The sequence below is a fragment of the Aotus nancymaae genome, unplaced genomic scaffold (assembly GCF_030222135.1).
Source record: "Aotus nancymaae isolate 86718 unplaced genomic scaffold, 86718_ANA_hifiasm-v0.15.2.pri h1tg000064l_0, whole genome shotgun sequence".
Classification (NCBI taxonomy): domain Eukaryota; kingdom Metazoa; phylum Chordata; class Mammalia; order Primates; family Aotidae; genus Aotus; species Aotus nancymaae.
In genome coordinates, this window is record NW_026988478.1 from 3,991,709 (window position 1) to 4,012,708 (window position 21,000).

The 21,000-nt window shown below is 38.2% G+C and overlaps 1 protein-coding gene across 9 annotated transcripts in view; it reads left to right on the plus strand.

The window, feature by feature from the left end:
- HDGFL3 (HDGF like 3) overlaps positions 1-21,000 on the plus strand; it is a 116,212-nt gene that overhangs the window by 39,165 nt on the left and 56,047 nt on the right. For 8 of the 9 annotated variants that reach the window (XM_064366164.1, XM_064366165.1, XM_064366168.1 and 5 more), the window contains exons 2-5: positions 5,068-5,144; positions 11,063-11,201; positions 11,489-11,647; positions 17,374-17,520. In XM_064366164.1, coding sequence (XP_064222234.1) covers positions 5,068-5,144; positions 11,063-11,201; positions 11,489-11,647; positions 17,374-17,520 — 522 coding nt within the window. The remainder of the gene's footprint in view (positions 1-5,067; positions 5,145-11,062; positions 11,202-11,488; positions 11,648-17,373; positions 17,521-21,000) is intronic. The other variant, XM_064366171.1, reaches the window with a different exon arrangement.

Below are 21,000 nucleotides of genomic sequence, written 5' to 3' on the forward strand. Positions count from 1 at the left end.
ATTTAGAGTGATTAAACCTTCTTGTTGAATTGAACTCTTCATGATGATGTACTGCCCTTCTTTGTCCTTTTTTTTTTTTTTCTTTTTCGTTGAGATGGAGTCTCACTTTGCCACCCAGGCTGGAGGTGCAGTGGCGTGATCTCGGCTCACTGCAAGCTCCGCCTCCTGGGCTCAAGCAGTTCTCCTGCCTCAGCCTCGCAGGTATCTGGGATTACAGGCATCTGGCACCATGCTTAGCTAATTTTTTTGTATTTTTAGTAAAGACGGGGTTTCACCATGTTTGCCAGGCTTGTCTTGAACTCCTTACCTAAGTGATCCGCCTGCCTCAGCCTCCCAAAATGCTGGGATTACAGGTGTGAGCCACCGCACCCAGCCTTCTTTGTCCTTTTTTACTGTTTTTGATGTAAAGTCTGTTTTATCTAAGTATAGCACCTCCTATTCTTTTATGTTTTCCATTTACATGGTAGATCTTTTTCTAGACCTTTACTTTGAGCTTATGAGTGTCATTACATCTAAGATGGGTCTCTTGAAGACAGGTGACAGATAAGTCTTGTTTATCCAATTTGCCACTCTGTGCCTTTTAAGTGGTGCATTTAGACCATTTACAGTCAAGGTTAATATTGATTTGCGAGGTTTTGATTATATCATGAAGTTATTGGTTGCTGATATGGTTTGATTTGTGTCTCTGCTCATATCTCATGTCAAATTGTAATCCCAGTGTTGAAGGAAGGGCCTGGTGGGAGGTGACTGGATCACAGGGACAGATTTCCTCCTTGATGTTCTTGTGATAGTGAGTTCTCATGAGATCTTGTTTAAAAGTATGTAGCACCTTTCCCCTTTTTCTCTCTTCCTCCTGCTCTGGCCATGTATGATGTGCCTCCTTCTTCTTCACCTTCCACCATGATTGTAAGTTTCCTGAGGCCTCCCTAGCCATGCTTCCTGTACAGCCTGTGGAACCATGAGCCAGTTAAACCTCTTTTCTTTATAAATCACCGTATCTCGGGTGGTTCTTGATAGCAATGTGGGAACAGATCAATATAGTTGTTTTGTACTTTCTATTGTGTGGTTACTTTATAGGGTCTGCAGGCTATGTACCCAAGTGTGTTTTTCTGGTAACAGGTATTATTCTTTGTTTCCATGTTAAGAACGTCCTTAAAAACTCTTCTAAGACTGGTCTAGTAGTAACGAATTCCTTTAGCATTTGCTTGTCTGGAAAAGATTTTATTTCTCCTTTATTTCTGCCTATGAAACTTAATTTGGCAGGATATGAAATTCTTGGTTGGAATTTCTTTAAGAATGCTGGAAATAGGCCACCAGTCTCTCCTGTCATGTAAGGTTTCTGCTGAGACATCTGCTGTTAGCCTGATGGGGTTCCCTTTTTACGTAATCTGCCTTTTTTCTGTAGCTGCCTTCAATATTTTTTTCTTTAGAGTTGACGTTGGACAGTCTAGTGACTGTATGCCTTGGTGATGTTCATTTTGTATAGTATCTCACCACTGTTTATTCTTGCCAGTGTTGAAGAATCTACTTCTTTACTAAGATTTGGGAAATTTTCTTGAATTACTCCCTCAAAGATATTTTCCTGGTTGTTTCCTTTTTCTTCTCTCTTAGGAATGTCAGTAATTAACAGGTTTTGTCATTTTATATAATTCGATATTTCTCAAAGATTGTTCACTTTTTATAAATCTTTTTTCCTTATTTCTGTCTGGCTAAGCTAGTTCGAAAGACCAGTCTTCAAGCTCTGAAATTCTTTTTTCTGCTTGATCCAGTCTATTTCTAAAGCTTTCAGTTGTATTTTGAAATTCCTTGAGTTTTTTTTTAATTCCGGAAGCTCTGATTTCAAAGTTGTTTATCTCTTCCTTCACTTCCTGGATTGTTTTAGAAGTTTCTTTATGTTAATTTTCAGCCTTGTCTTGGATCTCGTTGAGCTTCTTTACAATCCATGCTTTGAATTCTTTATCTATCATTCCTGAGTTTCCGTTCTGGTTAGAGACCATTGCAGGAGAACTAGTGCAATCCTGTGGTAGTCTCATTACATTCAGCTTTCTCATGCTGCCAGGATTCTTGCCCTGGCTCTTTCTCATCTGGGGACACTGGCACTTCTAGTTTTTGTAATTATTTTCATGTGAGTAGAATTTTTTTCTATTTCTTTCTTTCTTGATGATGTTATTATTTTTTTCCCTTGCCATTTTATCCCCTCTCTAGGGAGTATGACTAGAGAATGCTGGGTAGGGTTTTTTGGCTTTGTTTTTATAGCCGTATGCACTTCTTTTGGTGGGTTTTTACATTGGGCTGTGCAGTTTAACTTACAAGCCTGTAGATGGCACTTATAAGTAAGAGTCGACTGCAGTCAATGTGACTGGGTATATACTTGATCCTTGTTTGCTGATGGAATCTTTCTATTGCCTCAGGCAGTCAACTGAGTTGTGGACTGCACAGTGTTCTGAGCCTGGCGTGGGGAGGTGCATGAACGGTGGGGCTGGACCAGATGGGTCCCCTAATTGCCAGCACAAGCACCAGTGCAGAGGGAGAATCCAGTAGGCAGCCACCAAGCACCCGGAGGTGTACCTAGGTATGGAGCTGGGGAACCTCTTCGGCCCCATGTTCTCTGCCCAGGAATTAAGGGTGGACTAAACTCCTAATCCAGGAGAATGGGTACTCCAGATTCCTGGAGATCTGCCTGGGTTTGAAGCAAAGAGGGGTCTCCCTGCACCACAAACTCTGTACAGGAGGAATGGGGCTACTCAGGCTGCTGATCCAGGTGAGCTGCTGCTTCGAGTGCCTAGAGATCTGCCTAGGCGTGGAACAAAGCCTCCCTGCACCAGAATCTCTGCACAGGAATGGAACAATGGGTCAGACTGCTGATCTAGGTGAATGGGTGCTCCAAATACCTGGAGATCAGCCTGGATGTGGAGTGGAGGGCCCTCCTGCACCAAGATCTCTGCACAGGAGGGATGGAGTGACTCAGGTTGCTGATCCAGGCAAGCTGGTTCTCTTATTGCCTAGAGATCTGCCTGAGCGTGGAGCAGAGAGAGTCATGCAGCACCAAGATCTCAGGGGAGCAGGGCGGGGGACCCAGCAATGGCACACATAGATTATTTCCAAGTCACCAAGCATGTATGTGTGTATAGTATTATAAAAAATCAGTAAGCCAAGGTTTTTTTTTATTCAAGAAGGAAAAATTATTTTTATAAATTTAGTGTAGCCTAAGTACGAAGTGCTTATAAGTCTACAGTGGTATACGATACTGTTCTAGGCATTCACATCCACTTACTACTCATGCACTGACTCACCCAGAGTGACTTTTATCATTATGAAAACAAAGATTAATTAAGAATCACTATGTGCCAGATACTGTGCTCACTAGCAGGGATACAATTTTTAATAAGACATGGCTCCTGCATTCAAGAATTGCATAGCTAATGAAGGAGAATAAATTGAAAATAGAGTCGTACTAGGTAAAAAGTTCAGCAATAGAAGCATATACAGAATTCAGCAGTTAACGGCAGTGAAACGTTAAGTTCTGCAATGGGTAGTCTGGTAAGGCTTCCCAAAAGAAGTGGTTTTTAAAATGTGTCTGCACACAGCCATGTCATGTGGCTTTACAGGGCAGACAGGAACAATGGGGGAAAGTTAGAGAAGTCAGTCGATAAGAGGTGGGCAGTGGAGGGTTTTGTAAGCCACATGGGGAGAGTTGCTCTTTCTCTAGGGACTCTGATAGTTAATAATAACAGTTAACAGCTACTTGTCCTTTATTAAGCAGCTGGCATGTGCCAGAGATTCTAAACCACCATTCATTTGCTCACAGCAACCCTGTATGATGAGTGTCAGTAGTTACATGTGAGGAGAGAAAGAAACTGCAGTTGAGTTACTGGCCTAAGATCACATAGCTAATAAGTGACAGTGTTGTACCCAAGACCTGTACCTAGATCTTGCTTCAAGAGAGTGACATACAGAGGTGGATTTACCATGAAGCTAATGAAACTTAAATTTCAGGGTTCTTCACTTGCTGGACACCTATGAATGCTGAGAGTTGTCATGTTTGAGGTAGAGAGGGAAAGCTGGGTTATAACCAGAAAGCATTTCTATGTAAGTGTTTCTGGGAACTTGTCTGACAATGTCTCAGAAGAAAAGATCTGGCGGTTTTCTTGTGGTTTATTTTCTTCTTGTAAATACTCACTTTTGTAATTGAACATTATATGTCTGAAAGATGGAGAAGTGCAACCATCAGAGAAGGCTACATGAAAGAAAATAGCATGCTTATTAACAACTCCGTGTAGTTTCACACTGCCGAACCATGGCATGAGGAGAGAAAAGTGACGGGAGTTTAAACTGGTTAAAACCCTTTATTGAAGCATTCTAAGGAATAATGTTTGTATAATTATATAGTATTCTAAGGAATTTTGACTTTATCCTATCAGAGATTCTCAGCCTCAGCTATAAATAAGAATTGGTAGATCTGAGGAAGGGCTGAAATATCTTTATTTTTTAAAAGCTTCATAAGTGAGTCAGATGCACAGCTAGGAATGCTGTAAGCAATGAGAAGCTGTAGACGATTTAAAGTAAGGAAGCGATGTAATCAGATGTGCATTTTCAAAGGGAATTCTACTTTAAATGGGTGGGAAAAGAGACTTGTAGTAGTCCAGACAAGAGATGATGTCTTTTAATGACTGCATAATAGTTCATCAAGTTAATTGTTTATAATTCTATATTATTTATGTTTCTAGGGATGTATATGTATTCACTGTTACTTTTTGTTTCTTTTGTTGTTGTTACTCTAATTTTTCACTAGGACAGATTCCCAGGAGTAATTCTATTGAGTCAAAGGAAATGAGTAGTTTTGGCTCCTGTTTATAAATTGTTACAATGGTTGTAATCCATTCCTAGAGTTAACTTCCATGTGGTGGGCCAAATAGGAACTTTAGAATCATTTTGTAAAGTTCTAAAAAGAACAACAATTTGGATTTTGATTGATTTTATTTTGAAATTAGCAGTAAATTATCGGAATAATGCTTACATTGTATTTATGGTAACCACTCACTCAGTAACTAAATTTATCTTTCATAGATTGATGAACTCCCAGAGGGAGCTGTGAAGCCTCCAGCAAACAAGTATCCTATCTTCTTTTTTGGCACCCATGAAACGTAAGTCAGCAAAAATAGTTTCAACAGCTCTAACTTGACTCTGCTATGCTACATTGTTTTTGGATGATCTGTGACATCTTATATCTTGTTAAAATCGTTATAATCAATTATATAAAGTTGCCAAACTTAATAATGTATTTTTCTTAATGTAAATACTTTTTATGATAGAAGCCTTTATGACTAAAAGCATATCTTTGCTTTTGAATGTCATTTGTGTTTCTGTGTAAATATTGGTCATCACCTACAAGTCTCCTCTAGGACACTTTTAAGTCCTTGAGTGGTTTCTATTACCATTCCCAGTAATTTCTTTTATTGCTCTTATATATTTCCCTTCCAGAGAAATTTTTTTCCATTCATATTTCACAGAACAAAGTTACGTTCTCTTAGGCTATTTCACCTTGTTGGGCCCTGAAGGAAGCAAACCACCGTTTTTAGGTTTTATAGCTATATTTGTTGGTGTACAGCCTATGCCAATGTAATAAAGGAATCTAAAAATACAGTGTATCAAATAATATAGAAGTTTACTTCTTTCTTTTGAAATAATTCAGAGGTAGGGAGGTAGATTGAGGTGACTACTCTGCTCTAGGGACCCGAGCTGCTTCTGTTGTCCTGTCATTCACTACTAAAACAAAAAAACTGGCTCAGCAGCACATGTGCAGGCAGTAGGAGGAGGAAAGAGAAGAGGTAAAGAACAAGTGTTCCCTGTAAGGGAATGACAAAAGAAGTTACATACATTAGGTCTTCACTTAAGTTGATAGGTTCCTGGAAACTGTGACTTTAAAGGAAACATCAGACAGCAGGCTGTGAAATAACATCTTTTGCTCAGCATTGTCACAGTTTCCAGAAACCTATTGACATTAAGTGTGGACTTACTGTATATCATTTATACTTCCATTCATTCCAGTGACAAGAACTTGGTCATGTGGCCACATCTAGCTACGAGGGAAGCTGAGAAACAGTCTCTAGTTAGGCAACTCTGTACCCTGCTTTAAAAATTGGGAGAAATATCCATTATAGGAAAAAAGTAGAGCATGAAAACTGTGGAATGGTTGGCAATCTTTGACACACTAGAAACCTAAATGGTTATTTCCAAGAAAACAAATGGAACAGAAATTGGAAATGTGGAGAAAAGCTAACAACTATCACAAAAATCTTTAAAAGTCTTCAAATTCAGGGTCATCACTTATGTCTATTGAATGTTAGTAGAGCCTAACATGAACTTTCTTAGCTTGTTGTCTTTGCCACCCGACATCTTCTTCATTCTTGTCTTGAAAAAGAGTCAGGGGAAGCCTTTGAAGCAGATTTTTTTTCATGTGAGAAATAATTGTAATTTATTTCAGGAAGTTAGTTTTATTTTATTTTGTATTATTTTTATGTAAAAGACACTGCGGACTATGCAACTGATCATGTTTTTCTCCTTTGAGAGGTTGCTTTCTAGCAACCTCTAGAAAAACATGAAGGAGAAAATAAGTTTTACCTATAATAAGTGCATAGGGCTTTGTGATGCATATTTTTGCATTTTCCTTATTCTTTCCCCTCCTTTGTTTTTGTATCATTGGTTTGCTTTTTTTTAGAACCCATCAGGTGATCTGGTTGTACCGTAATCCATATGTGATTTTTTGCTGGTTTGATCATCCAGAGGCAGATTTTAAAACACCTGGGGGAGAATGAACTTCAAATAACCTGTCATAACATTGGTTCCGCTCAACTTATACTAAGTATTGGATGTTCCTGGACCTGAGATTATACTTGCCCTAGCAAGTATGAATGTTCACCCTCTCTGAAGGCAGAAATGATGTCAGTGTTGTTTACTCTTACATACACAGTGCTTAACACAATGCCTGGCCCGCGGTGGTGTTTAAAACGTAATTATTGATTAAATATGTGAAAAGTGAGGTGAGCTTAACAAGAAGGCTGTGTGGTACAGCTAAAGGAGTACACTAGGCAGGAACAGAATTTTCCTTAGAACCTGACTTTGAATCTGTTCTAATTCACCAATAGGTGACTGGAGTCCCTAGTTCTTCTGCTTCATATAACATAACCCCAGGAGTTTCAGTTTAGACAATTTTCAAGGAATCCTTAACAAGGAAAAATATATCATGCTCAGTGTATTTAGCTTTGAAAAAAATTCATTTTCTTTTCTACACTTAAAAAATTTAAAAACATACAGCAGCTAATAAATTGAGAGGGGATTTGAGTTATATAGTTATCTGTAATCCAGAAAACAGGCCTGTCTATCAAAAACTTACAACTTGTTTTAGAATAGTTGATTCAGACTCTCTCTTGCCTGCAGTAGCTAACATGGCCAGTTGTTAGTTAACATTCCTGTGGTATGCTAGTGAAAATGTATCATTTATTCATAAAAGATTGCTTTCCGTTCTCTGTAGCAGAAAGATGTCCATCTCATATATCCAAAAGTGGTATCCAAAAGTTGAACAAGATAAAAAATCAAGAAGGCAAAACTTATTAAATCTTTCATCAAAAAATAATGACCATTAGCCCTGATTCTTGTGGCATTAATACAGTATAGGCAGCTGAGAGCAGTGGATCATGCCTGTAATACCAGCACTTTGGGAGGCCAAAGCAGGAGGATCACATTAGCTCAGGAGCTCGAGACTAGCCTGGGCAACATAGTGAGACTCTGTCTCTACAAAAAATAAAATTAGCCAGCAGGATGGCTGTATTTCTAGCTACTCAGGAGGCTGAAGTGGGAGGATCACTTTAGCCTAGAAGCCAAAGCTACAGTGAGAGATCCTTTCTCCTGTAGGCAGGCTCTTGTTGGCATCAGTAGCTGGTGTGAATACCAGGCAGCTTAGCCCACAGTTATTTCTTAAGCATAGAGTCAAAGACTGAGGAAGGTCAAAAGCTAGAGTCTAATAATTCATGAAAAATTCCCCTAAAAGTGAATTTGCCATACATAAAGTCCATTTATTGTATTCAGTTTATCAAGCAAGACTTTGACTTTTTTTAATTAAAATGTCCATTAACAAATTATTTCTGGGTTCATTGAGGTGGAATCATGCTGACTAAGCAGTTAAGGTGAGCAGTAAGGAAAGGTTTGGTGCTTCTTAAACAGCTCTGGGGTCAGAAAGCTTACCCAGGTGTTTTTATAAACTTGAAGTTTTTGGTTAGCTGGACACTGAGACCCAGTCAGAAAATGTAATTTACAGAGATCGGTAGTAAACTGTTAACCTCTCATTTGAAAGTTTTCAGTATCTTCTCTTTACTGATAATTTCCAAATTTGCATCTCCAGCTTACACCTTTCCCTTCTGCTTCCAGAGTCCTCTCTCCAGCTGCCTGACATCTTCACTTGGATATCTAAACAGGATTTTAAATTTAACATTCAAAACTGAGCTTTTTGCCCCCAACATTGTCCCCACAAAAAATATGTCAATTTCAGTAAATATCAACTCCATTCTTATTTTTCAGTCTAAAACCTTGGGGATATCCCCAACTCCACCCTTTCTTGCACATGCCATATCTAGCCCATCAAGAAATCCTAAGGCTCTTTCTTGAGAATGAATTCAGAATATGACCACTTCTTACCAACAGTACTGCTTATACCCTGGTTCAAGTCATCATGAATACTTCAGAAGCCATCTAATTAGTCTCCTTTCCTCTGCTGTAGCAACTAAGTCTTCAGTCTGTTTTCAATTCAGCAGCCAAAGTTATCTTATTAAAACATAAATTGCCACTTCTCTTCTCAAAACCTTTAGTGGCTTCCCATCTCACTCAAAACCTTTATAGTGACTTTCAAGGCCCTAAATAATCTGTGCCCCCAACTCTGTTAACCTCTCTCATACTGGTCTTCCTTCACTAATTTCACTCTAGCCACACTGGCCTCTTCTGTTTCTCAAACATGTAAGGCACTCTTCCTCTCCCACTTCAGGGCCTTTGTACTTGCTCTTTCTTCAACCTGTTCTTTCCTTCCCCAGGTAACTGCATGAGTCGTTCCTTTACTTACTTGGTTCTTAACTATTCCCTTTGCCTTCCTTGATCTGTATATCTATAATTATAAAATCTACCTCCTGTTCTTCTCATCCTTCTCTGCTTTTTTTAGCACCCACACTAGATATTTTATTTATTTATTTTTTGTTATCCAAACCCCCACCTATGCCTCTAGAACATATGCTCCAAGAAAACAGAGATGTTTCTCTTTGTTCTCTCTAGCTCCTCTGGAATAGTGCCTGACACATGATATTAACAAATGTTCATTTAATGTTTGTCAAATGAAGGAATATGTGAATCTCAGTTTGAAATGTAAGCTCTAGGAGTGTCAGCCAAGCCAGAACTGGGGCCTAATGCCAAAGACTCTGGTTTGAATGCTTAGATATATTAGCTAGGCTCAGAATTTGTTCTAATGTCTTTTTTTTCCTTGGTTATGATTAATTTACGATGTGGTTTAAATTGGATGAGCTTCTACCTGCTTTGTCACTTCAGATTTTCTTGCTTAGTGCCTCATCAAACACTAACATGATTTTTTAATTTATAGAAATAATAGGCCGGGCACAGTGACTCATGCCTATAATCCTAGCACTTTGGGAGGCCAAGGCGGGCGGATCACCTGAAGTCAGGAGTTCGACACCAGTCTGACCAACATGGCGAAACTCCGTCTCTACTAAAAATTCAAAATTGGGGCCGGGCGTGGTGGCTCACGCCCATAATCCCAGCAATTTGGGAGGCCGAGGCGGGTGGAATATGATGTCAGAAGTTCAAGGCTAGCCTGGCTAAGATGGTGAAACCCCATCTCTACTAAAAATACAAAAATTAGCCAGGCACGGTAGCAGTCACCTGTAATCCCAGCTACTCAGGAGGATAAGGCAGGAAAATTGCTTGAATCCAGGTGGCAGAGTTTGCAGTGAGCTGAGATCATGCCAGTGCACTCTAGCCTGGGCGATAGAGTGAGACTCCGTCTCAAAAAAAAAAAAAAAAAAAAATGGGTGTGGTGGTACATGCCTATAATCCCAGCTACTCTGGAGACTGAGGCAGGAGAATTGTTTGAACGAGGGAGGCAGAGTTTGCAGTGAGCCAAGATCACACCATTGCACTCCAGCCTGGGCAACCAGAGTAAAACTCCACCTCAAAAAAAAAAGAAGAAAGAATAGTGAATAAATATACTAATGTGGTATAGTAATGCCACCCTTATCTGTAGGGGATATGTTCCAAGACCTCCAGTGGATGCCTGAAACCGTGGATAGTATGAACCCTATATATACTATGATTTTTCCATCTGATAACAGAGACAGCTACTAAGTAACTAGTGGGCAGGTAGTGCAAACATCATGGATATGCTGGGCAAAGGGATGATGCGTGTCCCAGGCGGAATGGAGTGCGAATGAGATTTTATCACACTACTCAGAGGGGTGTAATATTTAAAACGTATAAATTGTTTATTTTTCCATTTAATATATTTGGACCACAGTTGACCATGGGTAACTAAAACCACGGAAGGCAAAACCACAGGCGAGTGGGGAAGTACTATATAGAGAGTTAAAACCTTTTTTTTTAATTCTAGTATTTATATTTTTACTATGAATTTCACAAAACCCTTAACCTATGGTAAGATTCACATAGGTAAATCTTAGTTTAAGATGACGATTTAAGTGGCCAAAGTAGACATCTTTAATTCTACTTACGTAACTAAAAATTGGTTTTTAAATGAAGATACTGCTAATTTAAAAGTAAAGTTAAAGTAGCACAATCCAGGTGGCTGGCTTGTATTCTCAGCTATCCATTTTTTTCTGCCTTGAAGTATGTGTCTAAAACATCTTATAATATGTGCCTAACTCAAAGGGTTTATATGTATTTTAAATTTGTTTGCTATAATATGCTCTGACACCTTCGTTGATACTGATATTTAAAATATCTTACCTTTGAAGATCAGTGTGTCAAGTCTATTTCTAATATATCTCTGCAGTGCATTTCTAGGTCCCAAAGACCTTTTTCCATATAAAGAGTACAAAGACAAGTTTGGAAAGTCAAACAAACGGAAAGGATTTAACGAAGGATTGTGGGAAATAGAAAATAACCCAGGAGTAAAGTTTACTGGATACCAGGTAATGGCTTACTTTCTTGTCACTTACTATATCTCATTTCTTTGGTTTTAACTTTTTTTCAGATCTTTCTTATATGTCTTTTCTTCAGTAGCATTTTGGATTAAATGTAATTTTTACTCAGAAGGGTTCAAATCAAGTGTCCCTTGGAAAATTGAGTTTGACAGCCTTTTGTTTTTGAAATTCTTCAGAGTAAGCAGAACCTTTTCAAATTAAAACAGAGTAGTTCTTTTCAGTGTTTGTTTTTTGCTATTTGTTCAAAAATGTAATCAGCTAATATTATTTCTTAGGCAATTCAGCAACAGAGCTCTTCAGAAACTGAGGGAGAAGGTGGAAATACTGCAGATGCAAGCAGTGAGGAAGAAGGTGATAGAGTAGAAGAAGATGGAAAAGGCAAAAGAAAGAATGAAAAAGCAGGCTCAAAACGGAAAAAGTCATATACTTCAAAGGTTACTAAGAAACTTCCCATTGTTATTAATGTTACGTGCATATTCATTAAACATTTTTAGATTATTTTCCATGTGTTTATTGGGTACATAGAAATTTACTATATTCTGTGGAGCCTCTGCCTTTAGAGACAACAGTACAGCAGAGGGAAGTCAGGTAACCATAGATACTAGGGCAGTCTGACTGTTGACTTTTTAGGGCTGATTTGGTCCTGAAAATACCACCTTTTTAGTTGGAGGAGGACTGTTCTTTAGTTAAGGATGTATGAGTATGCTTCCTACAGTAACCTCCAGATGAGCTCTGAAGAATTGAGAAATGTAGGAGACACAATTCAAGACTGTGTCTATGTACTATATGTGTAAACGCACATGTCACTTAACCATGAGGTTGTTCTGAGAAATGCATCATTAGGCAATTTTGTCATTGTGCAAACATCATAGAGTATACTTACACAGACCTAGGTGGTACAGCGTCCCACACATCTAGGCTTTGTATATGTGGTCTGTTACTAACCAAAATATTACTATGTGACATGACTGTAAAAAGATGTATTTTTACTTGTCATTCTGTTTCAAAGAATGCACTTTGGCTCTTTATTTATTCAGTTCTTTTATTTCCTAATCACCTAGTCTATTCCAGACACTAGACTAGGTATACAGTGGTGAGCAACTCCATTCCTATCTTCATGTAAATTATAGTACAGTAAAGAGTGGGGGGTAGCACACAGTAATCACATAAATAATAAATTATGAAATGTCTGTGAAGGAATTGAATGGGAGCAGGGGGACCTGTTTTAGATAGGGTGGCCAGGACTTTCTGAAAACGTGTGGTTTATGCTGAGACCTAAAAGAAGAGAGTGGGAAGAGAAGCCATATATGGCAGAGGGAAAAGAATATAGCAGCAAAGCTCTGAGGCAGGGAAGAGTTTAGCATGTTCCTGTATTGAAAGACGGTGTGGCTGGAGAATCATGACCAAGAGGGAGAGGCTAGCAAAGGCAGCCTTGTAGGCCATAATGAGGAATTTGGATTTCATTCCAAATCTAACAGTACTTGAAGGTTTTAAACAGAGGAATGACATGATCCTAGATTTATAAATTGAAAGTCTAGGTTTCTTCATATGGTAATTCAGAAATATGATTGAAAGAACTCTGAGATTGTGAAAATTATTCACCTTTTAGAAACTGAAAGCAAGATAAATTGATCCTTGAAGACCAAAGATTAGTACAGGTTTCACTATAATTGGTCTGTCACATGATTGAATACCTGGATAAATTACTTCTATTTAAAGTCTGGTATTTAGTGGCTGGATATACTTAGTAAACTCTAAAAACAAGTACTAAGAGTATATTAGACTATCAGCATTTTATTTTGGCAGTGTATTAAATCTTACCCAACTGGCATACAGGCAGAATTGCGTGAATGCAGCATTGTTTCCTGTGTACCTAATGAAAAACATGTAATGCCTTGGGTGGGGATAAAGTTTGCAAATGACAACAAAGAATTAGAATTTTTCTTGTCAGACTATATCTTCTATTACAATTATTTTTTAAGCTGAATTTCTTTTAGCATTTTGGACTTCATTTAAACACCCACTTGAATTGATATTACTTAATTTATGATTGCCTGCTGAGCTTCCATGTAATGTGTTGTGCAACCCTAAATTATCTAAACTACCTAATGTTGCCTAGGCATTTAAGAGTGTGGATATGTGGCTTTTAAATGCCGTTGTTTTATTGCCTGTTACAAAGACCAGAAGTAATGAGGCTCCATCTGGGTGGACTTAAAATTTAAAGCAGAAAAGGTGTAAAGACACACTTAGTTTAGTAATGTTTATTTTAAATTAAGGGATCATTTCCTTTGCTTTCCTTCAATATTGCAACTTCATGATCACTTAGTAGCTTTTTGGCTGGGCACAGTGGCTCATACCTGTAATCCAAACACTTTGAGTGGCTGAGGCAAGTGGATTGCTTGAGCCCAGGAGTTCAAGACCATCCTGGGCAATATAGTAAGACCTCATCTCTGCAAATAATAAACAAAATTAGCCAGGCGTGGTTGCTCTTGGCTGTAGTCCAGCTACTTAGGAGGAGGAGGTAGAAGGATCACATGAGCCCAAAAGGTCCAGGCGAGTGAGCCATGATTATGCCACTGCCCTCCAGCCTGGGAAACAGAGTGAGACCCTGTCTCAAAAGGCAAAAAACAAACAAAGAATGGCTTTTTATTTTTAATATTAATGAAGTAACCTGGCATAATGGTTCTCAAACTGTTAACATGCCTTACAATTACATGGAAGGCTTGTGAAGACAAGCTTACATTGTTTGACAAGCTTGCCACATTTAATAGTTATACTATATTTATTAGCAGAACAAAAAGTATTTCACATTTACTGTTATCATTCTTGATCTTAACTGGAAACACTGCACATTTGTATCATTAAATCCCTGTTTTCCCTTCATGTAAAAAGTTAAAATACCACATTTTAACCTGACATTTTAGGCTTGGTTGGTAGTTTCAGTTAAGTAAAATAGAAACATTGTTGAACCCTGTTCCCAGAATTTCTCAGAAGGTCAGAAGGTCTAGAATGGGATATAGGAATCAAATTTCCAGGTAAGGCTGATCCTGCTGATTAGAGAACCACTCACCTACCTAGCATAACTTCATTGTTCTCTTTGGCTTCCCAAATGCTTCCTTTATGTATGTATGTGTGTGTGTGTGTGTGTGTGTGTGTGTGTGTATATATATATATATATGATAATTTATGATTTTTTTTTCTTTTTTTCTTTTTTTTCTTTTTTTTTTTTTTTTTTTGACAGGGTCTGGCTGGAGAGCAGTGCAATCTCAGCTCACTGTAACCTCTGCCCCCTGGGCTCAAGCGATCCTCCCACCTCAGCCTTCCCAGTAGTTGGGACCACGGGTGTGCACCACCACACACAGCTTTTGTTTTGTTTTGTTTTGTTTTGTAGAGACAGGCACTTATCATCTTGCCCACACTGGTCTCAAATTCCTGAGCTTGAGCAATCCGCCGGCCTCAACCTCCCAGAGTCCTGGGATTACAGGTGTGAGCCATTGAGCCAGCCAGTTTTTCTTTACGTCTGTTTCTTAAAGGTGAATAGTCTGCCTTTGCATGGAAAACTAGTGGCTCACAAACTCTTTTTTTACTATATTCCAGTTGGGTAGAGAGAAAGGCCCCAAATCTGTTTCTTCTACCTCATCTAATTTCAGTTTTCTAAGGAAAAGGCTCAGTAATCATAATGAAAAGTCATACTATAGCAGATTTGAGGGAGATTATATATCTCTCTCTTTAGCAGGAAGGGTATGGATTATTCATATTTGAGTCATAACAGATACTGGAGAATTACAGGTCAAAATATTTTGCATACAAATTATTTACTGTATACAGTAGGACTAACAAGAGCCTCAAAACAAAGTAAACTCATGTTGATAAACACCAGTAATTTTAGTTAAAAAAACAAAGATAGCAAAAATCAAACAGACAACCAATTTCAGACCACACTTATAAAATAGAGTCCTTCTCCAGAACTACAGGAATTTCAGTAATCTGAGGAACTTTACGAGGTTACCAAATAGAGCTTGGCAGCCAGATTTCTTCATTGAATACTGAATGTTGTGACTCATTATAAAACTTTATTATGCCCTAATTCTATTCTGTATATCCCAAATATATGCCAAATTGTTATACTTATAAACTCATTTATGAGGTTACTCATAAAGATCCTTTGCAAGAATTATAAATTTCAGGAAGTCCATTATTATCTATAAGAACTTCAGATTGAGGACTGTTATTTGAAAATTACTACATGAAGCAGTTGCTACATTTTAACAATTGTACTATAAGGAGAACAAAAAGTGTTTCACTTTTATTATTGTCATTTTTGATCTTCACTTGAAACACTCCACATTTGTGTTACTAAATCCCTGTTTTCCCTCATGTAAAAAGTAAAAATCACCACATTTTAAACTGACATTTTGGGCTTGGTTGGTAGTTTCAGTTAAGTAAAATAGAAACAGTTTAATTATATATTCTGTCACACAGCTAGATGATGTTTTCTATTTTTTTGTTTGTTTGTTTGTTTTTTCAAGACAGAGTCTCACTCTGTTGCCCAGGCTGGAGTGAGTGACACAATCCTGCTTACTGCAACCTCCCTCCCAGGTTCAAGCGATTCTCCTGCTCAGCCTCCCAAGTAGCTGGGATTACAGGCGCCCACCACCATGCCCAGCTAATGTATTTTTAGTAGAGGCAGGGTTTCACCATGTTAGGCTGATCTTGAACCCCTGACCTCAGATAATCTGCCTGCCTAAGCCTCCCAAAGTGCTGGGATTACAGGCTTGAGCCACCGCACCCAGCCCCAGCTAATTTTTGTATTTTTAGTAGAGAGACGGGGTTTTTGCCATGTTGGCCAGGCTAATCTTGAACTCCTGACCTCAGGTGATCCACCTGCCTTGGCCTCCCAAAGTGTTGGGATTACAGGTGTGAGCCACCGCGCCAGGCCTATGTTTTCTGTTTGAAAGTTGCATTTTTAAAAATTGATTATCTGAAGAAGCCTCAGTTTGCTCATTCATTTCTGGAAGACCAGAAGTAACTTGGCTAAATCAGTTTTGCCTTACCCCACCTTTTTTTTTTTTTGATACAAAGTCTCACTCTGTCTCCCAGGCTGGAGTGCAGTGGCATGATCTCAGCTCACTGCACCCTCCGCCTGCTGGGTTCAAGGGATTCTCCTGCCTCAGCCTCCTTTGTGTCTGGGGCTACAGGCATATGCCACTGTGCCCAGCTAATTTTTTGTATTTTTAGTAAAGACGGTTTCACAGTGTTAGCCAGGATGGTCTCAATCTCCTGACCTCATGATCTGCCCGTCTTGGCCTCCCAAAATGCTGGGATTACAGGTGTGAGCCACTGCACCCGGCCAGTTTTGCCTTACCTCTTATTTGCAATGTGCTTGAAGATTTTTTAAATGTCTCAAAAAGGAAGTGTAAAAAAAGGCTATATTTTACTTTCTTAAGGTGCACAACTGGGGCCAGCTTTTTGTTGTTTTCATACTACACTGCCAAGCAACTCTTAAGGCAAACTAATTGTATTTTTGTCTTCCTCTAGAGTTCATCTTGTTTTCCAATGCAAGATGACAAGAAAAAAGGACTGGTTCACCAGTATGGCCTTGCATTCTTAAATAACTCTCCATAATTGAAAAGATTACTTTATATCTAACAGTTTTATCAAGATGATTCTGGGTATCCCATTAGCCAAACAGCTTCAAGAGGTGTTCCAGCATGAATATCTATATATTCTCTTGGATAGTTCACCTCACTTCTTTTGATTTCCACTACTATAAAATGATGGGGAAGGACAGGATGACCTTTAGGGTACCTTCCAGTTCTGTAGCCTTCTTAAGGTGGTGTCCATCCAGCTGTATTTATTCATTGACAGAGTTCTGGGTACATGAATCTTCATTTTCTGCTTTTAATACAACATTGCTGGAAAGAACTAAGAGGCCTCCTAGCCCACTTCTGCTTCCTTTCCAGCTAACTAAACTGAGGCCCTATGAGGTGAAATGATTTGTCCAATGTCACCTACCACAGCCTTGGCATACTGCATGTTGCATCAGTATATCCTCTATCAACCACAAAGACTAGATGCAAGTCAGCTACTGCTGCATCTCTTATTTGTACGTTTGGATTTCTGCATTTGACTATAATATTTAACTTGTCTAAACATTTAGAAATCCTCTAAACAGTCCCGGAAATCTCCAGGAGATGAAGATGACAAAGACTGCAAAGAAGAGGAAAACAAAAGCAGCTCTGAGGGTGGAGATGCGGGCAATGACACAAGAAACACAACTTCAGACTTGCAGAAAACCAGTGAAGGGGTAAGGATGTGCTTATAATTTCTCTTACCTTGTATTAGAAGACATTTTGCTTCAGATTCAACATCCATATGTGAGCATTAGTAAACATTGTGTTAATAAATGGAGAAGTAGTTTCAGCCTGTTATATGCATCCACTCAGCTCTTTAATTAAGTTCTTAGAGTCTGAGAACAAAAGAGCCAAGTGAGAATTACACCTGCCTGTCAATTTGGAACTCTAGGAACAGATTTATTCTTCTTTATACTAACTTTAGTAACTTCAGAGTCTTTTAAAGTACAATGTGAAATACTGAAATTATGAAATGCCAACTCAAAATTCAACAGTTGTATTTCTTTTATTACAATATTAATGGTATGTTCAAAATAAGAGTATTACATACTGCTGCGTCTTTCCCAGAAGCAGTATGTAATTCAGTGTACCCATGAGGACTTTAAATATGCAAGCAATGTTTGAATATTGATATTTAAAAGTACCCCCTAGGGACAAATTTGTCTACTTTGACTCTTCATAACTTTTGTTAACCTTTGTTAACTTCAGAGCACAGGTAAGTCCACCTTTGTAAAAAAGTGTTGGTGAAAGCAAATTTTACCCCTAGGCATTTTCCATTAGTCTTTCCATGGAGACTAGTTAGACAATGTCAAATCATTTAAAAATAACAACCTAAGAAATTTATCTGGTTTCAGCTGAGTTCTTGCCTGTTCATGTCAGTTTTGTTTACCTCTCAACTCTTTTCTTCCTTCATCCCAGTTATCTATAATTACTCCCAAAGTATTATGCTTCTGATTGTTCTCTTATTCCTCTCACCCAGCTCAACCTTGCTCTGTCTTCTGCTTATCTTCATCCTCTTGACTTTTCTCTAAAAAGTAGTCCTCTATCATTACTTTTGCCAGCAGCCATCCCAGGGACATATACCTGCTAACAGTCACTGAGAACTCAAACACCTGGCTCACTTGATTTTCTTTTAATTCCACCTGCTACCTGTATGTCAGGCAGCTTCAATATGCAAATAACAACAACTCCAATAATTTATCTTCCCTTTACTATCAAACTTATTTCTAGATGCACTTCTTGTAACAAAGGAAGAGTTGTCCTACCCCCTTAATACTCAAAATGTGGTTGGTCAACCAGTAGCATCAACATTATGTGGGAGCTTGTTAGAAATGCAGAATTTCAGGCCTGCCCCAAACTCCAGATACTGAATCAGAATCTGCATTTTAACTCAACTCCAAGTAATTCACATGCACATGAAAGTCTGAGAAGCACTAATTTACATCCTTCTATTTTCAGGGTTTAGAATATCTCCTTCTGTTTTCTTCAAAGCACACCCAATCATTTGTCTCCTTCTTCTATACCAAATCTTTTCCATTGGCTCCTTCCCCTCTGCCTATAAACGGCCTAAGGTCTCCCTTAATCTAGATGATATCTCCCTTTAATCTTATATTCTACCCTTTTCACTTTTCTTTTTATCTCTAAACTTCTTAAAAAGAATGATCTTTGCCCTCAGTTTCCATTTCCTCACCTCCAACTCATGACTTAACCCGTTGCACTCATTTCTTCTTTGACGACTTCATTGAAATAGCTCTTGAAAAGGTTCCTAGTGATCCTCTCCTTGCCCAATCCAGTGTCTCATTTAGTCTTCATTTTTACCTCTGCAAAATTTAATTCCATTAGACACTTCTTCTCCTGACTTCTCCTCCAGGTTACCAATCTCTTCTGCTTCCTCTCCCTTTTCCTTCTCAGTCTCTTTCTAGAGCTCCTTTCTTCAGTCTGACTTGGCACACTTCTCTGAAAACTTCTTGTGTTCATCTTATCCATTCACATGATTTCAACTTTACTGATGACTTTTGTCATTCTATATATTCTGTGCTTTGTAGATTCATTGTTCCAGCCGCTAATAAAACCATTGCTTCTTGAAAGCACCTTAGAACATAATAGCTGCTACTATCTAGCACCAGTAGCCTGTATGCCACATATTGTGCATGCTCTGCATGCATTATCTCATTTAATCCTCACACAAACTTCACGAGGTAGGTGCAGGTATTGCTTCTGCTTTTTAGTTGGGGAAACTGAGGCAGGAAGAATTGGCCTAGGATCACACAGCTTGTAAGAGCTCAAGTGGGAAGCAAGAGCCTGAGATCCTTTTATTTTCAACCTATTTTTAATGATATATTTGTTATATACAAAATAATATATATAAATATAAGGTTATAAAGTTATAAAGTGACCCTAACACTGAACCTAAAAACTAGAACATCACAATTAACTTGTATCTATTTACATATTCTCTCTAGTCCCATCTTCCTACCCAGAGATGAGCACTAATGTTGTATTTATTATTTCCTTTTCTTTTTAAAATTTTAGCCTATAACATATAGGTATATACTTAAAGAGCATATTATTTAATTTTGCTTATTTTTAGCTTTTTAAAACTTAGAATACTCACTCAGCACTATTTTTCCAAGAGTCATGTGGTTATGGTAGCAGTGGTCTATTTATTTTAACTACTGTATAATATTCAGTTTCATGGGTATACCACAACTTATTTATCCAGTCTCCTATGGATGGGCAATTGCGTTGTTTCCAGCTTTTTGCAATTATTATGAACTGTGTGGTTGTGAACATTCTCATGCCAGTCTCCTAGTATACATGTACAAGAATTTATTTAGGTTACATAACTAGAACTGAAAATACTGAGTCATGAGTTGATGGATTTCAAGTTTACAAGATAATGCCAAATTATTTCCCTTAGTAGTTGGACATTCTCACCAGTGGTGTAGAAGATTTCTCTGTAATTAACTTGGCATAGTCAGGCTTTTTAATTCTTGCCAATATAGCGAGTATAAAATGGTCATTATAGTGTTAATTTACAATTCTCTGATGAATGATAAGGTTGAGCTTCCTTTCATGCTTATTGACCACCCATGTTTCCTTCTCTATACAGTACTTGTTTTGGGTTTTGCCCATTTTCCTATTGTATTTTATCTCTTACTGATTTGTAGGACTTCTTTACATAGTCTGGATTCTAACTCACATGGATTGTCACATGCCTTGCAGATATCCTCTCCAAGTTTATGGCTTGTCTATTCAATTTCTTTCTGATATGTTTAGTGAACAGACTTTTTAAACTTTATTGTATTGTAGTCAACGTTACCAAACTTTCCTTTTTATGGCTGGCATTTTTCTGTCTTGTTTAAGCATAACCACTTGAACCAGCACAATTTATTGAATAGTCCTTCCTTTTCTTCCTGATCTGCAGTGCATGTGTCATATGTTCATAGGTCTCTTTCTGGGTTCTCTAATTCTGTTCCTTTGGTCAATATCACACTCTCCTAATTATAGTAGCTTTCTAATGAGTCCTGATGTCATGTAGGGCTAATTGCCTAATTTTAATTTTCAAATATTTAGTAGTTATAGTCTAGGATAGAAGTTCAAGGAAGGGCTTTTTTTCTTGTTGCGAGAATTTACATATGCTGGTAAGAATG